This window comes from Cetorhinus maximus, chromosome 23 (genome assembly GCF_964194155.1).
Source record: "Cetorhinus maximus chromosome 23, sCetMax3.hap1.1, whole genome shotgun sequence".
Taxonomy (NCBI): Eukaryota; Metazoa; Chordata; class Chondrichthyes; order Lamniformes; family Cetorhinidae; genus Cetorhinus; species Cetorhinus maximus.
In genome coordinates, this window is record NC_135901.1 from 8,564,717 (window position 1) to 8,586,861 (window position 22,145).

Below are 22,145 nucleotides of genomic sequence, written 5' to 3' on the forward strand. Positions count from 1 at the left end.
TAACCAGATGGGATTTTACAACAATGGTTTCATGGTCATCATTATTGAGATTAGCTTTTCAATTCCAGATTATTACTTGAATTCAAATTCCACTGGGATTTGAACCCTTGTCCCCCAGATCATTAGCTTGGGATTCTGGATCACTAGTTTAGTGATATTTCCACTATGCCACCATATCCCCCTCCCTGCCCCATGCCACACACAAATAAATTATTGATTAATTTATTTCAAGTTTAATGAGAAAATGATTAGACCTACCCTGTACCTATGTCTAACCCATTGGAAATCTGTGAAGTTATTGGATTCAAACAAACCCATTCGCTCCTCCTCAGATCCACAGTGAGTGAGACAGGGAAAAGCAGAAAAGCAGCAATATTCCGCCCCACACTCTCCAATCGCCCGCTGCCAGCAGAAAGTGGCGACTGCAGCTTCAATCAGTGGGTTAGTGCCCATCCCTGGGATACAAGATACTCCAACCCAGGTCAAACCTCCCAATACACCCAGCACCAGCTCAGGGAAATGCAGGTAGATTATATCCCGGTCACTGAACCTCCAAGCAGCATTTACAGAATACCCGAGTGAGTGTGTCACAAATAAAAACAACTTTCTAAATATTTTCACTGCAAAACTCCTTCCTTTTTAAAAGTTGACTGTTGTGAATCTGAATATGAGCACCATGGGATTTGTGTTACCGACTGACTTGTTTTCCATTGTTTGTCCGACAGGTTTGCAACTCAATTTGTGTTGGAGATTGAAGAGAATCTGATCTTAAAATGAGGTCACAAAGCAGGTAAATATTAAATCCAGGAACAAATCCTGAAGAAAATGGATCACAGTGTTTGGAAGGAGATGCAACTAAGAAAGAGAAGCTGTGAATGATTGAATGGAAAGCATCAGCCCCTTGAACTTCTGGCTAGCACAGTCAGTAGTGCATGAGGCCTGTAACCTCAGGTTTGTGGGTTCAAGCCCCACTTTGGGTGCTGTTGCTTTTTCTTTAAACTTTGGTGCTTTCATGGGTGAACCTCAGCTCTCCATTCATCCACTGTGTCACTGTGCTCCAACTGAGTCTTTCTCCATCCTGCTTTGTCTTTATCACAGTTGCTGGTTTATGAAAGCAAACTTCCTCCACTTCACTGGAAATGCTAGAGACCAGTTTGTAGGTGCGGCCTAATGTACAATGAATGATGACACTTTAAAAGTGGCAAGTTTCACTCAAGCCCCGGGACCAACAAAACTGCTCAGAGTCACTGAGTTAGAATGGTCACTCCCTGGGTGCCCAATAGCAGTGGACCCATGTCAAGAATGATCTGATTCATAAGATTAAGGGAGAGAAATTAGCGAACTCCCACTGAAACCTTATTCACATCAAAAACAGTTGGGAAGAGGAAGCATTTCATAGGCTGGGTTTTATTTTCTTTGGAAAGCTGCTGGAATGGTTTGGCTGGGGGTGTCACTAGTTCTGGAACACAAGTCTTCAGAGATTTGATCTGATACGTTGGTTGTGAGATCGCTTACCTCTGGCTATCATAGGCTCCTTCCACTGTTTGGCAAGCAGTCCTGTGTTGTAGGTTCACCAAGCTGACATTCCGATATGGCTTGTGCTGCTCCTGACCTGCTGTCCTGCACTCTTCATTGAACCAGGCTTGATCGCCTGGTTTGATGTAATTGTGGAGTGAGGGATATGCTGGGCCATGAGTTTACAGACTGTGGTTGAATACAATTCTGCTGCTGCTGATGGCTCGCACTGCCTCATGGGTTCCCAGTCTTGAGTTGCTAGATCTCTTCTGAATCTATCCCATTTAGCACAGTGGCAGTGCCACACAACATGATGGAGAGAATTGTCAATGTGAAGGTGGGACTCTGACTCCACAAGGGCCTTGTGGGGTCATTCCTATCAATACTATCGTGGACAGATGCATCTGTGACAGGTAGAATGGTGAGAATAAGTTCAAAGATTTTCCCTCTTGTTGGTTCCCTCACCAGTTGTCACAGCCCCAGTCTGATAGAGCTGGAGGCAGCAGGTTATTAAACCCTGGAGGAACTGCCAGACCCAGGTATAAATTAGTGTTCTTCTACTGCATGGCGTGTTGCTGTTTCGAAACACCTTCAAATCACAGTTGTATTCTGAGGACAAGGAAAGGCTATGATAGAGGAATCCACACAGACATTCCTCTTTTCCCCCCACCCTCCAATTTCACACTGACACATCTTACTCCTCCTTCCCTCTAACTTCATGCTATCACTTTCCTGCTCTCACCACGGTTCCAGCTCCTGCCATTTCAGTGCCTCCACCATTACTTATTGCCTTGTTGATGTGTTTGAAGTGACTGAGTGTTTTTGCACATTATGGGAAGCAATTCCTGGACACAGTGCGGAGCTGTGTTTAATCACTTGATACAACAACAACAGGATGCAGATGTGAGGAGCTTCAAATGGCAGGGAGAGGCCAGGAGCTGCGCTGAGGGGGCTGGGGGATGATGGGGAGTGGGAGTTCTTGTTGCTGGTGAGGACCAACTGGCAATTGTGCTTCATCTATGTGGACTCGACACCCATGCTCATGGCCATGAACTTTGGGACAATTTTTGCGCTTCCTTGGTTTCGATTAAAAAAAACATTTTCCCATATAAACCTAATGTGATGGTTAATGTTTCAAATGGGACTCACTAAGAAGGAATACATCTTGCATGAATTGTACTCAATAATCAATCCCCACCCCCCAAAATAGTGTTAAATATCAGGCTGCATGACATATTTCACATCGTTACCAGCTTTTGTAACAAAATCTGAATAGTTGGGTGGACACAGATGGGAAGTGGATTATGAAAAAAGATATTGAAGACAACAGTGATTAAAAACAGAGTGAGAAAAAACAATGGGGTCAGATGAATGCTGGAGCTGTAGAAAAAAAATTGAGAAACAAACACTGGTTATTAAGGTTTTTGAATAAATTAGTCTGGGAGACAACCAGCTTCAAGACATTTGATTAAAGTAAATGTATGTGATAGAACAAATATGAAATGCGCAGCTATTCCCTATGTGTTATATTCACAGCAGATCTACCAAAGCACAGATCATACTGAGCCAGATTATCTGCTGTTTTACAACCATAGGAATGTTATACAATGTGATGAACCATTTAACAGAGACACGGATTTATGTTGCTAAAATGTGTGCGTTTCCATTTTTATTGTATGGAAATTGTGTTTTTGTAAAGGTGTTATATAAATGCAGATTTTTGTTGTTGTTGACTGTTTGGAGTGATTCCATTGCCATTTGAGATGGAAACTCTTGTGTAGTCGCACCAGGGGGAGGATTTTCAGAGCTGACAGGACATGGCAGCAAAGCCACATTGTGACAGACCATTCAGATAATTTACACGTGTGAAAGGATTGACTGAATTTTCCCACCTGGTGGAGAGAGGCTTTTTAAACGTTGTGTTTGTGGGCAGCGATTCAGTTGTTCTTCCTGCCTGCTGGGGCACCAGTAAGTTCATATGTGACTGTAGGGGTTGGATTCTGCTGTTATTGCTGCTCTTTGGAGATTCTCTATTTTCCACTAAATCCCATTCTCCTTTCTGCTAGATAATGGAGGGTCCGCGCAGTTGGGTTTCAGAATTACAGAATCTCTCAGTGCAGAAGAGACCCTTCGGCCCATCGAGTCTGCACCGACATGTGAGAAACACCTGACCTACCTACCTAATCCCATTTACCAGCACTTGGCCCATAGCCTTGAAGGTTATGATGTGCCAAGTGCTCATCCAGGTACTTTTTAAAGGATGTGAGGCAACCTCCACCACCCTCCCAGGCAGCGCATTCCAGACCGTCACCACCCTCTGGGTAAAAAAATTTTTCTTCACATCCCCCCTAAACCTCCTGCCCCTCACCTTGAACTTATGCCCCCTTGTGACTAACCCTTCAACTAAGGGGAACAGCTGCTCCCTATCCACCCTGTCCATGTCCCTCATAATCTTGTACACCTTGATCAGGTCACCCCTCAGGCTTCTCTGCTCCAACGAAAACAACCCAAGTCTATCCAACCTCTCTTCATAACTTAAAAAACCAGGGCAACATCCTGGTGAATCTCCTCTGCACCCCCTCTAGTGCAATCATATCCTTCCTCTAATGTGGCGACCAAAACTGCACACAGTACTCCAGCTGTGGCCTCACCAAGGTTCTATACAACTCCAACATGATCTCCCTACTTTTGTAACCTATGCCTCGATTGATAAAGGCAAGTGTCCCAAATGCCTTTTTCACCACCACGCTAACATGCCCCTCCGCCCTCAGAGATCCATGGACACACACGCCAAGGTCCCTTTGTTCTTCAGAACTTCCAATGTCATGCTATTCATTGAATACTTCCTTGTCAAATTACTCCTTCCAAAGTGTATCACCTCACACTTTTCAGGGTTAAATTTCATCTGCCACTTATCTGCCCATTTGACCATCCCGTCTATTTCTTCCTGTAGCCCAAGACATTCAACCTCACTGTTGACCACCTGGCCAATCTTTGTGTCATCCGCAAACTTACTAATCCTACCCCCTACATAGTCATCTATGTCGTTTATATAAATGACGAATAATAGGGGACCAAGCACAGATCCCTGTGGTACGCCACTGGACACTGGCTTCCAGTCACTAAAGCATCCTTCTGTCATCACCCTCTGCTTCCTACAAGCCAAAACCTTGTCAAAGGCTTTGCTGAAATCCATATAAACTACATCAACTGCACTACCCTCATCTGCACACTTGGTTACCTCTTCAAAAAATTCAATCAAATTTGTTAGGCATGACCTCCCTCTGACAAAGCTATGCTGACTAACCCTGATCAAACCTTGCCTATCCAAGTGGCGAAAGATTCTCTCCTTCAGAATTTTCTGCAATAGTTTCAATATAATATAACGATATAATTTGTTTCCTACGTTTATTATTTGATCTTCCTGCCCCAGTCTCCGTACCACACCAGGAAAACAAATCGCGATACAATAATTTGTACTTTCAATGGCGACGCCTTCACCCATCATCCCCCGCGGTGGGGAATATCCCCTATCCACATCACAGGAAAGCAGTACGCAGGCGCAGTGGGGAAAAAACCATTGGAGCATGCGCATAGCGAGAAATGGCAATGGAGAGACGGTTATTTGTCGGATCCGGATCGGTAAGGGGAAAAGTAGGGGGACAGAGGAAGCGATGGATCCGGTGGGTAGGCCGAAAGGGTTCGTAAACATGTTGCGTAATCCGCAAAACCCCGAAAAAGACCTTGGCGTTCCCACTTTTGCACGGAGCCAGGACGGCAGTTTTGTTCCGATTGCAGCCCCGAGGTAACGGTCGCCATCTTTATTGTGGGCGGGGCGCATGCGCGGCCGCCATCTTTCTTGTCGGCATTTTTTGAAATGTTCCCAATGACAGACTGAGGACAATTGTCCATCGAGCTGCTTCACACTTTGAATTACAATGTGTAATTGATGAGGCAAATCAACGATATATGTCCAAGGCAGTGACAATAATTATGCCTTTAGCATAATTTTCCAAGGCATTTCACAGAAATATTACAAAGTAACGTTTGACACTGAGCCACATGAGCCATATTAGGGCAGGAGACCAAAAGCTTTGTCAAAGAGGTAGGTTTTATGGAGTATTTTAAAGAAAAAGAGTGAGGCGTAAAGCTGTGGCCTAGGCAACTGAAGGAACAGTCACTGATGGTGGAGCGATTAAAATCGGGAATGCTCAAGTGGCTGGAATTAGATCAGTGTAGAGATCCTGGCGAGGGGGCGGCGAAGGTTGTGGCTGGAGGAGAATACAGAGATCGGGATCATCACAACCATGGAGGAAAATATGAGAATTTTAAAGTTTTGGTGCTTTTAAAATGAGAGCCTTTGTCGATCAGTGAGCACAGGGGTGATGTGTAAACAAGACTGAGTGTGAGTAAGCACATGGATAGCAGAGTTTTGGATGACCTCAAGATTCTGGGGGTGGGAGGATGGAGTTGAATGTTGGAGGCCGGTTGGGTATGCATTAGGATAATTTAGACTACAGGTAACAAATGAATGGATGACGCTTTCAACAGCAGATAAACTGAGACTAGGGCGGAGTCGGGTGATGTTACTGAGACGCAAATAGGCGGTCTTGGTGTTGATGCGGATATGTGGCTGTAAGCTCATCTCGCGATTCTGAACAGTGTGATTCAGCCTCAGGCAGTTGCCAAGGAGAGGGAGAGAGTCAGTGGTTAGGGAGTGGAATTTGTAGTAGGCACTGAAGGCAATAATGTGAGCATTGGTAGCTCAGCCAGCATTTATTGCCTATCCCTAATTGCCCTTGAGAAGGTGGTGGTGAGCTGCCTTCTTGAACTGCTGCAGTCCATGTGGTGTAGGTACACCCACAGTGCTGTTAGGAAGGGAGTTCCAGGATTTTGACCCAGTGGCAGGGAAGGAATATTTAAATGGAGGAGATTTCTGCTCATCCAGTGCTGGATGTCAGACAAATCTGCACGGTGTGAGACTCGGACTTTTTAAAATTCATTTATGGGCGTTGCAGGCTGGGCCACATTTATTGCCCATCCCTAATTGCCCTTGAGAAAGTGGGAGTGAGCCATCTTCTTGAACCGCTGCAGTACCTGGAGGGAAGCTTGGAGGTGATGGTGTTCACATACACCTGCTCCCCTCATCCTTTTAGTTAGTGGAGGTTGAGGATTTGAGAGATTCTGTCGAAGTTCTAGTCGAGCTGTAGATATATAAAATCCCTCTCTTTCACTCTCTGCCTCCTCTTTGTCTTGGTGGCAGGTTTCCTTCCCTGAAGGACATTAGTGAACCAGTTGGGTTGTTATGACAATCCAGCAGCTTTCATGGTCACTTTTGCTAGTGTCAGCTCCACAAATTACCAGATTCATTTATCTCAATTTCACAACTTGCCTTTGTGTTTTTGTGGGTTCTCTCTCACTCCCATTTTTTCTGTTTTAAATCAACTTCACAGAGTATTAGAGGGGGAGGATTTGCAGTTGGGAAACTCAAAGCAAGTATCACATCAGGATCTGATGGAGTCGCTCAATTTATCGTAACCTGAATGTCATCAGATTTTGAACGTGGAAGGAAAAAGCACCGTTTACAGTGGGGACAAACAGTGGAAATGTGGGAAATGTGAGGAGAGGTTCAGTTACCCGTCTGAGCTGGAAGCTCATCGACGCATTCACACTGGGGAGAGGCCGTTCACCTGCTCCGAATTTGGAAAGGGATTCACTCGGCTATCCGACCTGCTGACACACCAGTGAATTCACACTGGGGAGAGACCTTTCAAATGTCCAGACTGTGGGAAATACTACAGAAGTTCTGGGGACCTGATGTACCATCAATGTCTTCAAACTGTTGAGAGACCGTTCAGGTGCTCTCACTGTGGTACTGGGTTCAGGGGATCGTTTCAACTCATTGTACACCAGCGAATTAAGTAGTGAGAGGCCATTCACCTGCTATGTGTGTGGGAAGAGATTCACTCCATTGTCTCATGTGCTGAGACATGAGAGAGTTCATACTGGGGAGAGACCTTTTAAATGTCCAGACTGTGAGAAGTGCTATAAAAGCTCTGGGGAACTGATGTCCCATCAACGTGTTCACACTGATGAGAGACCATTCAGGTGCTCTCACTGCGGGACTGGGTTCATTCGATTGTCTGAACTAACCGCACACCAGCGAATTCACACTGGTGAGAGGCCGTTCAGGTGCTCCCACTGTGGGACTGGATTGAAGCACTCATCTCAACTCACTTTATCTACCTCATGTAAACCTGTCATAAACTTGTACCTCTCTATAAATCTCCCCTCAATCTCGTTTGCTCCAAGGAGAACAACCCCAGTTTCTCCAACCTAACCTTGCAACTAAAATTCCTCATCCCTGGAACCATCCTAGTAAACCTCCTCTGCACTCTCTCAAGGACCCTCACATCCTTCATAATGTGTGGTGACCACTGGTTTGTACAGACCCAGATGTTCTGTGTTCGTGTCTGTGATGTCATCACACACTGACAATTGCTCAGTGACATCACCCCGCTCCCCGGGTATTTCCTCAACTGGGAGATTTTTTTCTGACTCCAGTGCTTCTGATATCTTTCCAGCTGCAGGCTCCAGCAGAAGATTTTAAAATTGAAAACCGAAATTGTTCACTTGTCGGCTTAGTTAACCATTCATCTAGAATTTAGGGCTTTTAGTGCTGTGCTGTGTTGTCTGTAAGGGGTTCCATGGCTCTTGGACTGGTGGATCTAATCCATGTCCTTCCACTGCCCTGTTTCACCTCTGCCCTCCCTGATCACCTCTTTGCTGTTGTCTAACTTCCTCTGTCTCTGGGTGTGTTTGAGCTGTGTTTAGTATTTTACTGTTACTTCTGCAACCGTGTCTAAATGAGGTTTCCACCATTGTTCATCCCTCGACCTTGTGCTGCCGACTTACCAGTTTTATCTTCCTGCAGCATCTTACAGTCAGGAATTGTTTTTCCGGTGCGATTGTACATTTCTCTCATGTTTCAGAACTTATATTAACCATCAAATTCTGCATCATTGTAATTCCGTGTAATTTATTTTGCACAACCTGAAATGTTAACCTTGTTTCTCTCTTCATACATTCCAGCAGATATTACCAATCCCCAGTTACCTGTGGAGATGATGATGTTTGACCTTCTTGAACCGCTGCAGTCCGTGTGGTGAAGGTGCTCCCACAGTGCTCTTAGGTAAGGAGTTACAGGTTATTCACCAGTGATGATGAAGGAACGGTGATATATGTCCAAGTCAATGACAAAAGTGTGATATAAATACAAATTAATGTAATAAAATATTCCAAGACATTTCACAGAAATGTTACACAGCAAAATTTGACAATGAGCCTCATGAGCAGACATGAATTCAGGTGACCAAACGTTTGTTCAGAGGTAGGTTTTAAGGAGCACCTTAAAGGAGGAAACTGAGATAGGGAGTTGGAGAGGTTTAAGGAGGAATTTAAAACCCTTGTGGTCTTGGCAACTGAAACAGCGGCCACCAGTGGTGGGGTGATTAATATCAGGAATATTAAAGAGGCCAACGGTAGATAAACAAATGTTTCAGGGGGTTCTGTGGGTGGAGGAGATTACAGAGATAGGGATGATCGATCGCAGCCAGGGAGGAAATCCATTGAGTGGAGGGTTGTGTGGGTATTATGACACAGCCAATGGTAAATGCTGAGATGTTCAAATCCCGGAAGGAAACTTGAAACAACTGTCATAGCCCATTTTTGCAATTTGTGTGTTTCGAGATGCAGGCTTTGAATTCAGTAGTAATAAGACCACTGAGTCTCAGGTTTTTTATAAAACTAAATTAGACATTTATTAACACAAGAAAGATTGTAAGCACATACATATGTCTACAAAATTACTGCTATAAAAACTACAAAAATCCCCTAATTAACCTGACTCTCAGTTACACCTCACTTAAGGCAACAGTAAAACACAGATTTAAACAAGCAATGGGCCTAGTGCTGGAAAATGGGATTAGAATAATTAGGTACTTGTTTGACTGGCGCAGACTCAATGGGCCGAAGGGCCTTTTTCTCTGCTGTAGACCTCTATGACCCCTGGCAAAGCACTCCCTGGACAGTCACATTCAAAATGAGTTTCTTTCAGCACTGGGCTCTTGCATACGGACTTGATGGAGGCTTTAGATCTTAGAATCCCTCTCCTTTTACCAACAGCCTTCTCTTCCTTTATACATATTTTCCTCTTTAAATGCAAATTCTCATTGTCACTAGCTTTTTTAAAATTTTTAATCTTCTGTCAATAAGACTCTTTCATAATACCCACTTTGCTAGTAAGCTTTGAAAAAATAAGCATATTGTTTCTGAGTTACACCTGGTTAGGTGTAATATTTCACTCATTCTTTTGAATGGTCTATTTAAAAATGCAAATTGGCCCTTTTACATCTCACTTTCTATTTCTCTATGTTTATCTAATTACCATTTCAAATCTACTTCTCTCCTATACATCAAAGCCTCTAGACCAGCTGGTTTTAATCCAATTAAGACACACATACATAGATACAGACACCACTAAACTCTATTTTTAAAAATTTTCAATAACATTATGGGCATTATTATATCTTCTTGACATCCCCCTCCTTATCAAAAATGAACTCCCATAATTCTAAAAGACAGCTTTTTTATTAACCCAACTTACACTATCTCCTATACTTAACTATATACTTACACTATTACATTACCAGTTGCATTCATTAACATAATATATATGCAAATCCTTGGTATCAGCAGAAATCATTCCAGTTCAGTGTCCAGGTGTTAAAATGTCCAATATTCCCTTTATGTTTCAAACACTTGATAATGCATCTGCAATCAGATTCTCTCACCTAGTGACATGTATTATCTGTAGATTAAATGGTTGCGTTAATAAACTCCACCTGAATAGCCTGGCACTTTTGTCTTGAAATTTGTCCCGAAACTTGACTTTCACATCCTTTGGAGCCACCTTACCATGTCCAATAGTATGGTCTAGATATGTACCTTGCACTTTTTCAAATTCACTTCTAGTCAAGCTCATCACCAAATTAGCTTCTTGTAATCGAGTAAATAACTCTTCCAGATGCTGTAACTGCTCCTCCCGTGTCTGACTGAAAACTATTAAGTCATCAATATAAACCGCACAATTGCTTAGACCTGCAAATACATTTTTTTGTCAGTATTTGAAATGTCACAGGTGCATTCTTCATGCCACTGGCATGACTTTAAACTGATATAGTCCATTTGGCGTCACAAAAGCCGATATCTCCTTTGCTCTCTCCGAAAGCGGTACTTGCCAATATCCTTTTAGCAAGTCAATCTTTGTGATAAATTTTGATTGTCCCACTTTCTCAATACAACCCTCTAACCTTAGGATATGAATCTGCTTTTGTCACCGTATTCTCCTTTCGATAGTCCACACACAGTCTCTGTGTTCCATCCAGTTTCGGTACCAGTACTATAGGCGAGCTCCAGTTACTGCAACTAGACTCCATGATATCATTTTGAAGCATGAAGTCAATTTCTTTCTGTACTTGTAATAACTTTGCCAGATTTAATCTATAAGGATGTTGCCTCCTCGAAGATGAAACTTCTACAGAGACATCATATATGGCTAAATCTATCCTCCCCAACTTATTTCCACAAATAGCTTTTTATGACTGCAATAGCTTTTCCAAATCATTTTGACACTTGTCTGGAAGGGAACTCAATATTACGTTTAAGCTTTCAAGTTCCCCATAGTATCCAATTTGACTAGAGGAAAATCAATGTCAGTGTTCTGCATTCCTACCTCTTTCTCATCATTTACCACCACGAATACCTCTTTTTGTTTCTCTTCCCTGTCAAAGTACTTTTTAAGCATATTTACATGACTCACCATCTGCTTTCTTCTATCTGGAGCATTTGTTGAATAATTAATTCACTCAATTTCTTTTCAATCCTGTAAGGCCCACTAAACCTTGCCTTTAACAAGTCACTCAGTACTTGTAACAGAACTAACACTTTGTCTCCGGCAATAAAATTCTGAGCTGTAGTCTTCCTGTGTGAATAACATTCTGGGATACATTTTGCCTCTGTTTCTGAGAAAGCTGTCTGATATAACTATTTTAATTGCAAATCTTTTGCTGCAACTAAATTAATTGCCTTGAGTTAAACACTTCAGTTGAACTGTCCTCTGCTGTGTCTTTACGAACAATGTTATCAAACACAGTGCCTGCTCATTGTATTTCAATACCTTCTTCATGCCTTTGAACTGCTTATCCTTTTTGTTTCTCTTGCTTCAACCTGTGTGCCTGTGAATTCGTTATCACACAACCTGGAAACAATCCAGGATGCTCCCCTTGTAACACCTCTATTGAAAACACTTCTGCAGGCTGCTGACCTACCATTGGCATCACCCACATTTGTGATCCAGCTATATCATTACCCAGAATAAATTGAACCCCTGCAATGGGCAATTTTTCCACCACCCCAACAGTCACTTCGTCAGTTTTCCACTTACTCTTCAAATTTATCTTCCACAATGGAATAGGTTTAGCATCTCCATGAACCCCAATTATTATCACCTGTTCCTGCAATACTTCCTCTGCACAACAACTATCACTATCCCACAACATTAAGGATTGACTAGCCCCGTGTCTCTTAAAATTTAACATCTTTACCTACTCCACCCTTTACACATGGAAAGACTTTCCCTTCACACACAAAGTCTTTAAACATTTCTGCAACCTGCTCCTCAGAATTCTCTTGGGTAAGCTCAACACATTCCCACTTCTTTACCTATCACTGATTCTCCCTGTTTTACTTGTACACAAACCACTGGTTTATCCTGTGCCTGAGCCTCAGAACACACAGTACTTTTACTTCCAAAACTTTCCTGCACCTGAATGATTCCAACAAATTCTGCAATTTCCAACATACTGACTTTGTGTGTCCTTCTTTATTACAATGAAAACACCTCAACTTTCAAATGTCACTTCTACCCTCAACACCTTCCTTTTTATTCTGAGAAAAAACTTCCTGGGAATTTCCAGCTACTCCTCTTCCCTGACTACCCATCTTCTTTTCACCTTCCCACTTTTTATCCGTTTCCAATTTGAAAGGGTGACAAAAAAAGGTTTAGCTCTATGAACTAACTCACAATCATCAGCTGTCTCTGCTGCATGTCTTACCGTTTGAACCCTCTGTTCCTCCACATTTGTTCTCACTACCAAAGGGATTGAATCTTTAAATTCTTCCAAAATAATTACTTCTCTAAGCACTGCATATGTTGTCTCTATTTTTAATGCCCGTATCCACTGTTCAAAATTACTTTGTTTTACTCTTTCAAATTCGATATGTTTGCCCACGCTGTTTTCTCATATTCCTAAATTTCTGCCTGTATGCCTCAGGAACCAACTCATATGCACTCAAAATAGCCTTTTTTACCACATCATAATTCACCGACATTTTTGATAACGAAGCATATACCTCATGTGTTCTACACACCAACCTGGATTGTAACAGCAATGTCCACTTCTCCTTGACCATTTCACCAGTTTAGCTATCTTCTCAAATGAAATAAAGAATGCTTCAATATCTTTTTCCTCAAACTTTGGAAGAACTTGTACAATTTAAACATCTCCCCACCGGGTTTTAGGTTACAGGTTTTTTCCTCATCAGAATCTGAGGTCTCTTTTTTTAACTTCCAGCCTTTTAAGCCGATATTCTCTGTCTCTTTCCTTAGTTCACTCTTTCATTGCTAACTTTTCCCTCTGGAGATCAAGTTTTTGCATTTCTATTTCTTTTTGAAATAATCTGTCTTTTTCCCTTTCTTTTTCTGCTGCCTCTAGTTCCAGTTTTTTATTCATGTCCTTTGCTTGTTCAAGTTCAAGGTTCTTCAGTTCAAACTGAAGTTGCACCACCTCTATCTGTGACTCACTGATGCCAGGTGTCACTTCCAACTTCAAATGCTGTGCTATCACTTCAACTATATCTGCTTTCCTAGCCCCCACCGGTAACCCCAATTGCAAGTTATCCACCAACTCTGTTAACTTATTCTTGGATACTTTCTGTAACCCAGTCAGAGTTATATCTTCTACTTCCATAAAGATTTAGCCATGGATACAGGCATTTTTGCAGTCTCATCACTTCAAAAATACCTCACACCCATTCCTGAATTCAAAGTGCTTCTCGTACTCGTAATCTAAAAATCACCAATCAAAAAAATCAAGGAATTACAAATATACCCCTCAAAGAGCCCCCAATTATTATGACACAGCCAATGGTAAATGCTGAGTTGTTCAAATCCCAGAGGGAAACTTGAAACAACTGCCATAACCCATTTATGCAATTTGTATGTTTCGAGATGCAGTCTTTGAATTCAGTAGTGATAAGACCACAGAGTCTCAAGAGGTTTTTTATAAAACTAAATTAAACATTTAATAATACAAGAAAGATTGTAAGCACATACATATGTCTACAAAATTACTACTATAATAACTACAAAAATCCCCTAATTAATCTGATTGTCAGTTACACCCCAGTTTAGGCAACAGTAAAACAGATTTAAACAGATCCCTGGCAAAGCACTCCCTGGACAGTCACATTCAATATGAGTTTCTTTCAGCACTGGGTCCTTGCAGACAGGCTTAGAGGCTGGAGGCTTTAGATCTTAGAATCCCTCCTCCTTTTACCAACAGCCTTCTCTTCCTTTATATATATTTTCCTCTTTGAATGCAAATTTGCATTGTCACTCGGTTTTTTTTAACTTTAAACCTACTAACAATAAAACCCTTTCATAATACTCACTTTACTCGTAAGCTTTGAAAAAAATAAAGACATTGTTTCTGAGCTTCACCTGGTTAGGTGTAATATTTCACCTCTTTTGAAAGGTCTACTTAAGAACGCAAATTGGCCCCTTTACATCTCACCTTCTATGTTTATCTAATTACCATTTCAAACCAATTTATCTTCTCTACATCAAAGCCTCTAGACCAGCTGGCTTTAGTCCAATTAAGACACACACACTTAGACACAGACACCACTAAACTCTATTTTTTAAAGAATTTCCAATAACATTATAGGCATTATTATACCATCTTGACAGCGGGTGGAGTTGACTACAGAGATAGGGATGATCGCAGCCAGGGAGGAAAACAAGGATGAGAATTTTTAAGTTTTGCTGCTTCTTAACCGGGAACCTTTGAAGATCAATGAGCAAAGGGGTGAACGGTGAACAAGACTTGATGCGAGTAAACACACGGGCAGCAGAGTTTTGGATGACCTCAAGATCACAGGGAGGTTGAATGTTGGAAGCCGGCCAGGACTGTGTTAGGATTGTTAAGTCTAGAGGTAACAAAGGAATGGATGATGGTTTCAGCAGAGGATGAGCTGAGACGAGGGTGGAGTTGGACGATGTTACTGAGGTGGAAATTGGCGGTCTTGGTGATGATGTGGATGTGCTTGGAAGCTCATCTTTGGGTGAAATATTTTTCCATGGTTGTGAACAGCCTGGTTCAGCCTCAGGCAGTTACCAGGAAGAGGGATGGAGCCGGTGGCTGGGAATGGAGTTTGTAGTGGGGACTGAAGAAAACGGCTTCAGTCTTCCCAATACTTAAATGGAGAAAATTTCAGCTTATCCAGCACTGGATGTCGTACAAGTCAGGATGGTGTGTGACTTGGAGGGGAACTTGGAGGTGATGGTTTTCACATACACCAGCTACCCTGGTCCTTCTCGGTGGTGGAGGTTGAGGGTTTTGGACATTCCCACACAGTTCTGATCAAGCTGTATATGTATATAAAATCTCTCTCCTTTACCCCCTGTTTTCTTTCTTTATTTCTCTCTTGCTCTCTTTTCATTCAGTTCTATTTCCCAACCTGCCTTTGTGTTTTTGTGGGTTCCCTCTCACTCCATTTTTCGGTTTTAAATCAGTTTCACAGGATATTAGAAGGGGAGGATTTGCAGTCAGAAAACAGCATCTGAAGAAGTCGCCCAATACATTGTAACCTGAACAGCATAGCATTTTGAACATGGAAGGAAAAAGCACTGTTCAAATTGGAGAGAAACCGTGGAAATGTGGGGACTGTGAGGAGAGATTCAGTTACCCGTGTCAGCTGGAAACTCATCGACGCACTCACACTGGGGAAAGACCGTTCACCTGCTCCGTGTGTGGGAAGGGATTCTCTCGATCATCCCAGCTGATTACACACCAGCGAATTCACACCGGGGGGAAACCATTCACCTGCTCTGAGTGTGGGAAGGGATTCACTCAGTTATCCAACCTGCTGAGGCACCAGCGAGTTCACACTGGGGAGAGACCTTTTAAATGCCCAGATTGTGGGAAATGCTATAAAAGTTCATGGGAACTAATGCTCCATCAATGTGTTCACACTGACGAGAGACCATTTAGGTGCTCTCACTGTGGGACTGGGTTCAAGCGATCATCTCACCTCACTGTACACCAGCGAATTCACACTGGCGAGAAACCGTTCACCTGCTACATGTGTGGGAAAGGATTTACTTGTTCAGCCAGCCTGCTGAGACACCAGCGAGTTCACACGGGAGAGAGACCTTTCACCTGCTACATGTGTGGGAAGGGATTCACACAGTTATCCCATGTGCTGACACACCAGCGAGTTCACACGGGAGAGAGACCTTTCACCTGCTACATGTGTGGGAAAGGATTCACTCAGTTATCCCACGTGCTGACACACCAGCGAGTTCATGCTGGGGAGAGACCTTTTAAATGCCCAGACTGAGGGAAGTGCTTTAAATGTTCCAGGGACCTGATGTCCCATCAATGTGTTCACACAGTCGAGAGACTGTTCAGGTGTCCTCACTGCAGGACTGGGTTCAAGCGATCATCTCAACTCAATGTGCACCAGCGAGTACACACTGAGAGAGGCCATTCACCTGCTACTTGTGAGGGAAGGGATTCGGTCAGTTATCCCACGTGCTGAGATACAAGAGAGCTCACACTGAGAGAGGCCATATACCTGCTCCGAGTCTAAGAAGACATTCACTTGGTCATGGACTCTGCTGAGTCACCATCAAGTTTACAAGTGACGACAGTAATTGGATTTTTCTGGTAATCACATCCAGGACTGAACCATGTTCATTGGGGTCTGTTTCTACTGATATTAATAAACTCCAGGCCAGTTAGAGGTGTTAATGTTCTGGATATAATAAAAATAAAGCAGCTTTGTGTGAAACACACAGTGTGCCGAGTCTTCTTAATATCTGTAACACAAGTTAAGTGCATCCCTCTCCCGTCTCCTCTGTACTCACCTCCAACCCACCAAGGCTCCTTAGACAGCATCTTCCAAACCCACGACCACTGCCACCTAGAAGGACAAGGGCAGCAGACACCAATGACCACTCCATCCTCCTCCAATGCCTCTCCACTGGTATCCAGCTGGGTGGGACTGCACAGTCCTGATTCCTTCCTTATTGACTTGTAGCCAGAGAATCTCCTGCGGTAGCTGTAATTATTTGAGTTACACTGTTACAAACTCACTCACTCGATAGGTGATCAGGTATCACTGCCCTTTGATATACAAATGTTCCATTATCATGCTCACAGTGACTGTGTTTTACAGACAAGTCCTTCTTACCACACCAGTCCTCCTGGATAGATCAACAGAGAAATGCGAAGACATTATAGACAACTAGCCAAGATCATAGTGGTTAAAAACATTTGATAATTCCCATTAAAATATAAAGCACAGCAGAACAACTGTGCATTGGTCTGTTGCAAACTTATTGAAACAGATTCATTGCCACCTCCTCCTTTTCCACGTTCCAGGTCCCCAAACACACTTTCCCGGTGACACAGTAATTTACTTGTACTATTTACAATTTAGTATTCTGTATTCACTGTTCACGATGTGGTCTCCGCTACACTGTGGAGACTAAATCCAGATTGGGTGACTGCTTCATGTAAAATCACCATTCACTTTGCAAGTGCGATCCTGAGCTGCTTCTCATTTACTGTTTTAATTCTCAGCCTCACTTCAAGTCTGACCTCTTAGCCCTCGGCCTCCTGTACTGCCGCATGAAGCCCAACAGAAGCTCGAGGAACAGCAGCTCGTCTTTGATTAGTCACTTTACAACCTTTCAGACTCAACATTAATTTTAATAATTTCATATCATAAACATCACTCCAATTTTTAGGGCAGGAGATGCTGGTAATGGCTCTGCTGTTACCATTTATCCCTCCTCTGAACCTGTCTTATTTGTTTACTTGTCCCATTAGTTTCTTTAATTGTCTGGTCACCCAATGTTGCCTTGCACCATTGTCCCCTTTATCATTTACTCTCTCCAGCCTTCCATCCTGTCACAAGACCGTTTGTTGTTTCCTTCTGTCTGCCCCTGTTTTCTCTGACTCTGGACTTGTTTATAAACTGTTAAATCTGGGAAATTTTCCAGTTTGGATAAAAGTTCAGCGACGTGAAACATTCACTGAGAATGATGCTGTTTGACCTGCTGAGTGTTTCCAACATTTTCTGTTTTGAGATCGGATTTGCAGCATCTGCGGTATCTTGTTTTTGGGGTCACTGTGGATCAGTTTTCCCTCACTTATCGTTACCTGTTTAAAGGTGAAGAAGGAGCTTTTAAAGAATGAGACGACAGGAACTGTCACCCTGTTCGATATGAAACTAAACTCTCTGTTAATTCCTCATCAGTAACAATGTTAAACACAAAGTTTCCAGCCGGGATTGAACCGGGGACTTTCTCATGTAAAGTAAACGTGATAATCACTGCACTGACGAAATGAGTGCGAATCACCCCCGGACAGAGGGGAACTGACCATCCATCTCTAGCTCTAATTCCCAAACAGAAAATGCTGCCAAAAATCAGCAAGTCAGGCTGAGTCTGTGGCCCCGCTCAGCGTTTGAAACCGTCACAATGCCCGGGTGATTGACGGCAGCTCCGGACCAATAGGAAGAGGGGGCGGGACTGGAGGACCGAGCGTCGGGGCTGGTCCTCCAACCAATCGGAGTGAATGAGGGGGCGGGGCCGGGCTGTGACTGGAGCATGCGCAGTACAGGTAATGGAGATGGAGAGACGGGTCCACAATGGGTAAAAGGGGGGATGGCGGGGCGGAGGGAGCGATGGATCCGGCGGGTGGACGGAGAGGCTCCGGAAACATGTTGTGTAAACCGCAAACCCCGGAAATAAACTGACCGGTCCCCCCTCCCCCGTTTGCACCGAGCGGGGCCGCAGCTCCCAGATCAATGAAGAGCCGGTTTGTATCAGGCTGGACATTGGTTCCAGAGGCTGGTCCCTGGTCTCCAGTGTCGTTTCTTTATCATTGAATCATTGAATGTTTACAATACAGACAGAGGCCATTCAGCCCGTCCTGCCTGTGCTGGCTCTCTGGAAGCGCAAATCAGCTGGTCCCACTCCCCTGCCCTGGACCACAAGACCAGCAGCAGATATTACCCATCCCCAGTTACCTGTGGAGAAGATGATGTTTGACCTTCTTGAACCGCTGCAGTCCGTGTGGTGAAGGTGCTCCCACAATGATGTTAGATAAGGAGTTACAGTGATGATGAAGGAACAGCGATATATGTCCAAATCAACAACAACAATGTGTGTTTATATAGCACATTTCATGTAATAGACCTTCCCAGGTTTAACAGATGTGCTAAAAAGCAACATTTGACACAGAATCATGTAAAGAGGTAAGAGGGCAGATGGCCAAAAGTTTGGTCAAAGATGTAGGTTTAAAGGAGAATCTTGAACGAGGAAAGAAAGAAAGAGAGCGGAGAGGTTTATGGAGGAAATTCCAGTGCTTATGGCCTTTGAGTTTAGATGTGGATACTAAGGATGAAGCGATTAAAATCGGGAATGCTCAGGAAGCCGGAATGAGCAGACTGCAGAGACCTGGGTGGGATGTGAGGCTGGAGAAGATTACAGAGATAGGGAGGAGTGAGACCATGGAGGGACTTGAAAACAAGGATGAGAAATTTAAAATGTTGGTGCTTCTTAAACAGGAACTTTCATAGGTCAGTGAGCACAGCGGTGATGGGTGAATAAGACTGGGTGCGAGTAAATATACGGGCAGCAGAGTTTTGGATGAACTAAAGATTATGGGGAGGTTGAATGTGGGAGACCGGCTGGAAGTGCTTTAGGAAGGAACATAAGAAATACGAGCAGCAATAGGCCATTCAGCCCTTTGAGCCCTTCTGCCATTCAATGAGATCACGGTTGATCTACTTCAACACCATTTTCTGGCACTATCCCCTTATCCCCAATGTTTTTTATATGTAGAAATCTATTGATCTCAGTATTGAACATTCTCAACGACTGAGCCTCCACAGCCCTATGGGGCAGAGAATTCCAAACACTCACCATCCTCTGAGTGAAGAAATTCCTCCTCACCTCAGTTCCAAATAGCCTGCCCCTTATTTTGAGACTGTGTCCCCTGAATCTAGAACCTCCAGCCAGAGTTAAGCCTAGAAATAACAAAGGAATGGATGACAGTTTCAGACGAGCTGAGACTAGAGTGGAGTCGGGTGATGGAAATTGGCGGTCTTGGTGATGATGTGGATGTGCTTGGAAGCTCATCTTGGGGTGAAATATTTCACCACGGCTTCGAACAGTCTGTTTCATCCTCACAGAGTTGTCAGGGAGAAGGATGGAGCCGTTGGCTAGGGAGCGGAGTTTGTATTGGGGAATGAAGACAATGACTTTCATCTTCCCAATATTTGAATGAAGGAACTTTCTGCTCATCCAGTCCTGGATATCAGACAAGTCAGAACAGTGTGTGAGTTGGAGGTGATGGTGTTCACATACACCTGCTACGCTGGTCCTTCTAGATGGTGGAGGTTCAGGGTTTGGGAGATTCTATCAAATTGTGGTTCAGTTGTCAGTCTCTAAAATGCCTTTCCATTGCCCCTGTCTCTCCAACCCTCTTCTGTCTCTCTTGTGCCCTTCTATTTCTCTTTCTTTCTCTATCCCATTTCTCTCATTTTTTCTCTCTGTGTCTCTCCCACTTCTCTCTCTCTTTTTCTTTTGTCACATAGAATTCTCCATCCCGGAAGGCTCTGGATGCTCCATCTTTAAATATATTTAAGGCTGAGATGGAGAGATTTTTGGTCTCTCAGGCATTCGAGGGAAATGGAGAGCGTGCGGGAAAGTGGTGTTAAAGACCAAGATGAACTAATATTGTTTCAGGCACACTATCTAGACCTTTATTTCTCCAACATAAGAGAAGATTAATTGATGTCCAGTTGCTAACTGCTCCATTTTTGGAGTCTTTTCTCCTTTCTAACTCTAGATTATTTCAGTTCTCGTGCCTTCAATTACTCTCACAGACAAGTCCCAGCTCCCTATACCTTCCAGGTTGTCTCTCCTAGACTCGGGATCCAGGGAAGTCTCCCAGGATCACTAAACACATAACCCAGTCCCAGGATCACTAAACACATAACCCAGTCTTTTGTACTGATATGCTGGGATCATTGAGAATGGTGATGTTTGTGGAGCCTACTCTTCCTGTTAGTTGTTTAATTATCCATACCTTTCCTGACTGGATGTGGCAGGACTGCAGAGCTTTGATCTGATCCATTGTTTTTGGGATTGCTTCACCCTGTCTCAAGCATGCTGCTTCCACTGTTTAGAATGCATGTAGTCTCATGGTATAGGGTCACCAGATTGGAATCTCAGTTTTAGGAATGCCTGGTGCTGCTTCTGACATGTTCTCCTGCAGTTCGTGTTGAACCAGGGTTGGTCACTTGGCTTGATGGTAATGGTAGAGTAAAGGATATGTGGGCCATGTGGTTACAGATTGTGGCTGAATACAATTCTGCTGCTGCTGATGATCCACAGCACCTCATGGATGCCCATTTATATCTAGATCCATCCTGAATCTATTTCATTTAGCATAGTGATAGTGCCTCACAACATGATGGACAGTATCCTCAGTGTGAAGACGGGACTTTGTCTCATAAGATCACAAGAATTAGGAGCAGGAGTAGGTCTTTTGGCCCCTTGAGCCTGTTCCACCATTAATAAGATCATGGCTGATCTCATTGTGGCATCAACTGCACTTTCCTGTCTGCCCTCCCCATCCCGTCGATTAACTCTTGATTGCCGGGATGAAGAACTGTAGCTACGAGGGTAGATTGGAGAGGTTGGGTCTGTTTTCCTGGGAGAAAAGAAGGCTGAGAGGAAACTAAATAGAGGTATTCAAGATTCTGAGGGGTATGGACAGAATAAATAATGAGAAACTGTTGCCACACTCATGAGTGCATCAAGAGCTAGAGGGCACACATTCAAAATAATGGGCAAAAGGAGTATAAGTGATGTGAGGAATTTTGTTTTTTACCCAGAGGATGGTTGGAGGCAGGTTCGATCGAGGTATTCAAAAGGGAATTGGATTGCTACTTGAAGAGAGAGAATGTGTGAGGTTACGGCATAAGGCAGGGTAGAGGGATGAGGTAGAATGCTCTTTCAGCACGTCAGTGCAGACTCGATGGGCCAAATGGCCTCCTTCTGTACTGTAAAGATTCTGTGATCAACCACAATCATGTTGAATGGCGGAGCAGGCTCATTGGGGCTTATGGTCTACTCCTGCTCCTATTTCTTTTTCTTTATTCATTGGATGTGGGTGTCATTGGCTAGCCCAGCATTTATTGCCCAT

The 22,145-nt window shown here is 43.4% G+C and overlaps 1 protein-coding gene across 1 annotated transcript in view; it reads left to right on the top strand.

Moving 5' to 3' along the window:
- Nucleotides 1–5,102: 5,102 nt before the first annotated feature.
- Nucleotides 5,103–22,145, top strand: part of LOC144698158 (uncharacterized) — a 51,097-nt gene continuing 34,054 nt past the window's right edge. The window contains exons 1-3 of the mRNA XM_078570101.1: nucleotides 5,103–5,157; nucleotides 8,608–8,707; nucleotides 15,431–16,246. Coding sequence (XP_078426227.1) covers nucleotides 15,529–16,246 — 718 coding nt within the window. The 5' untranslated portion in view covers nucleotides 5,103–5,157; nucleotides 8,608–8,707; nucleotides 15,431–15,528. The remainder of the gene's footprint in view (nucleotides 5,158–8,607; nucleotides 8,708–15,430; nucleotides 16,247–22,145) is intronic.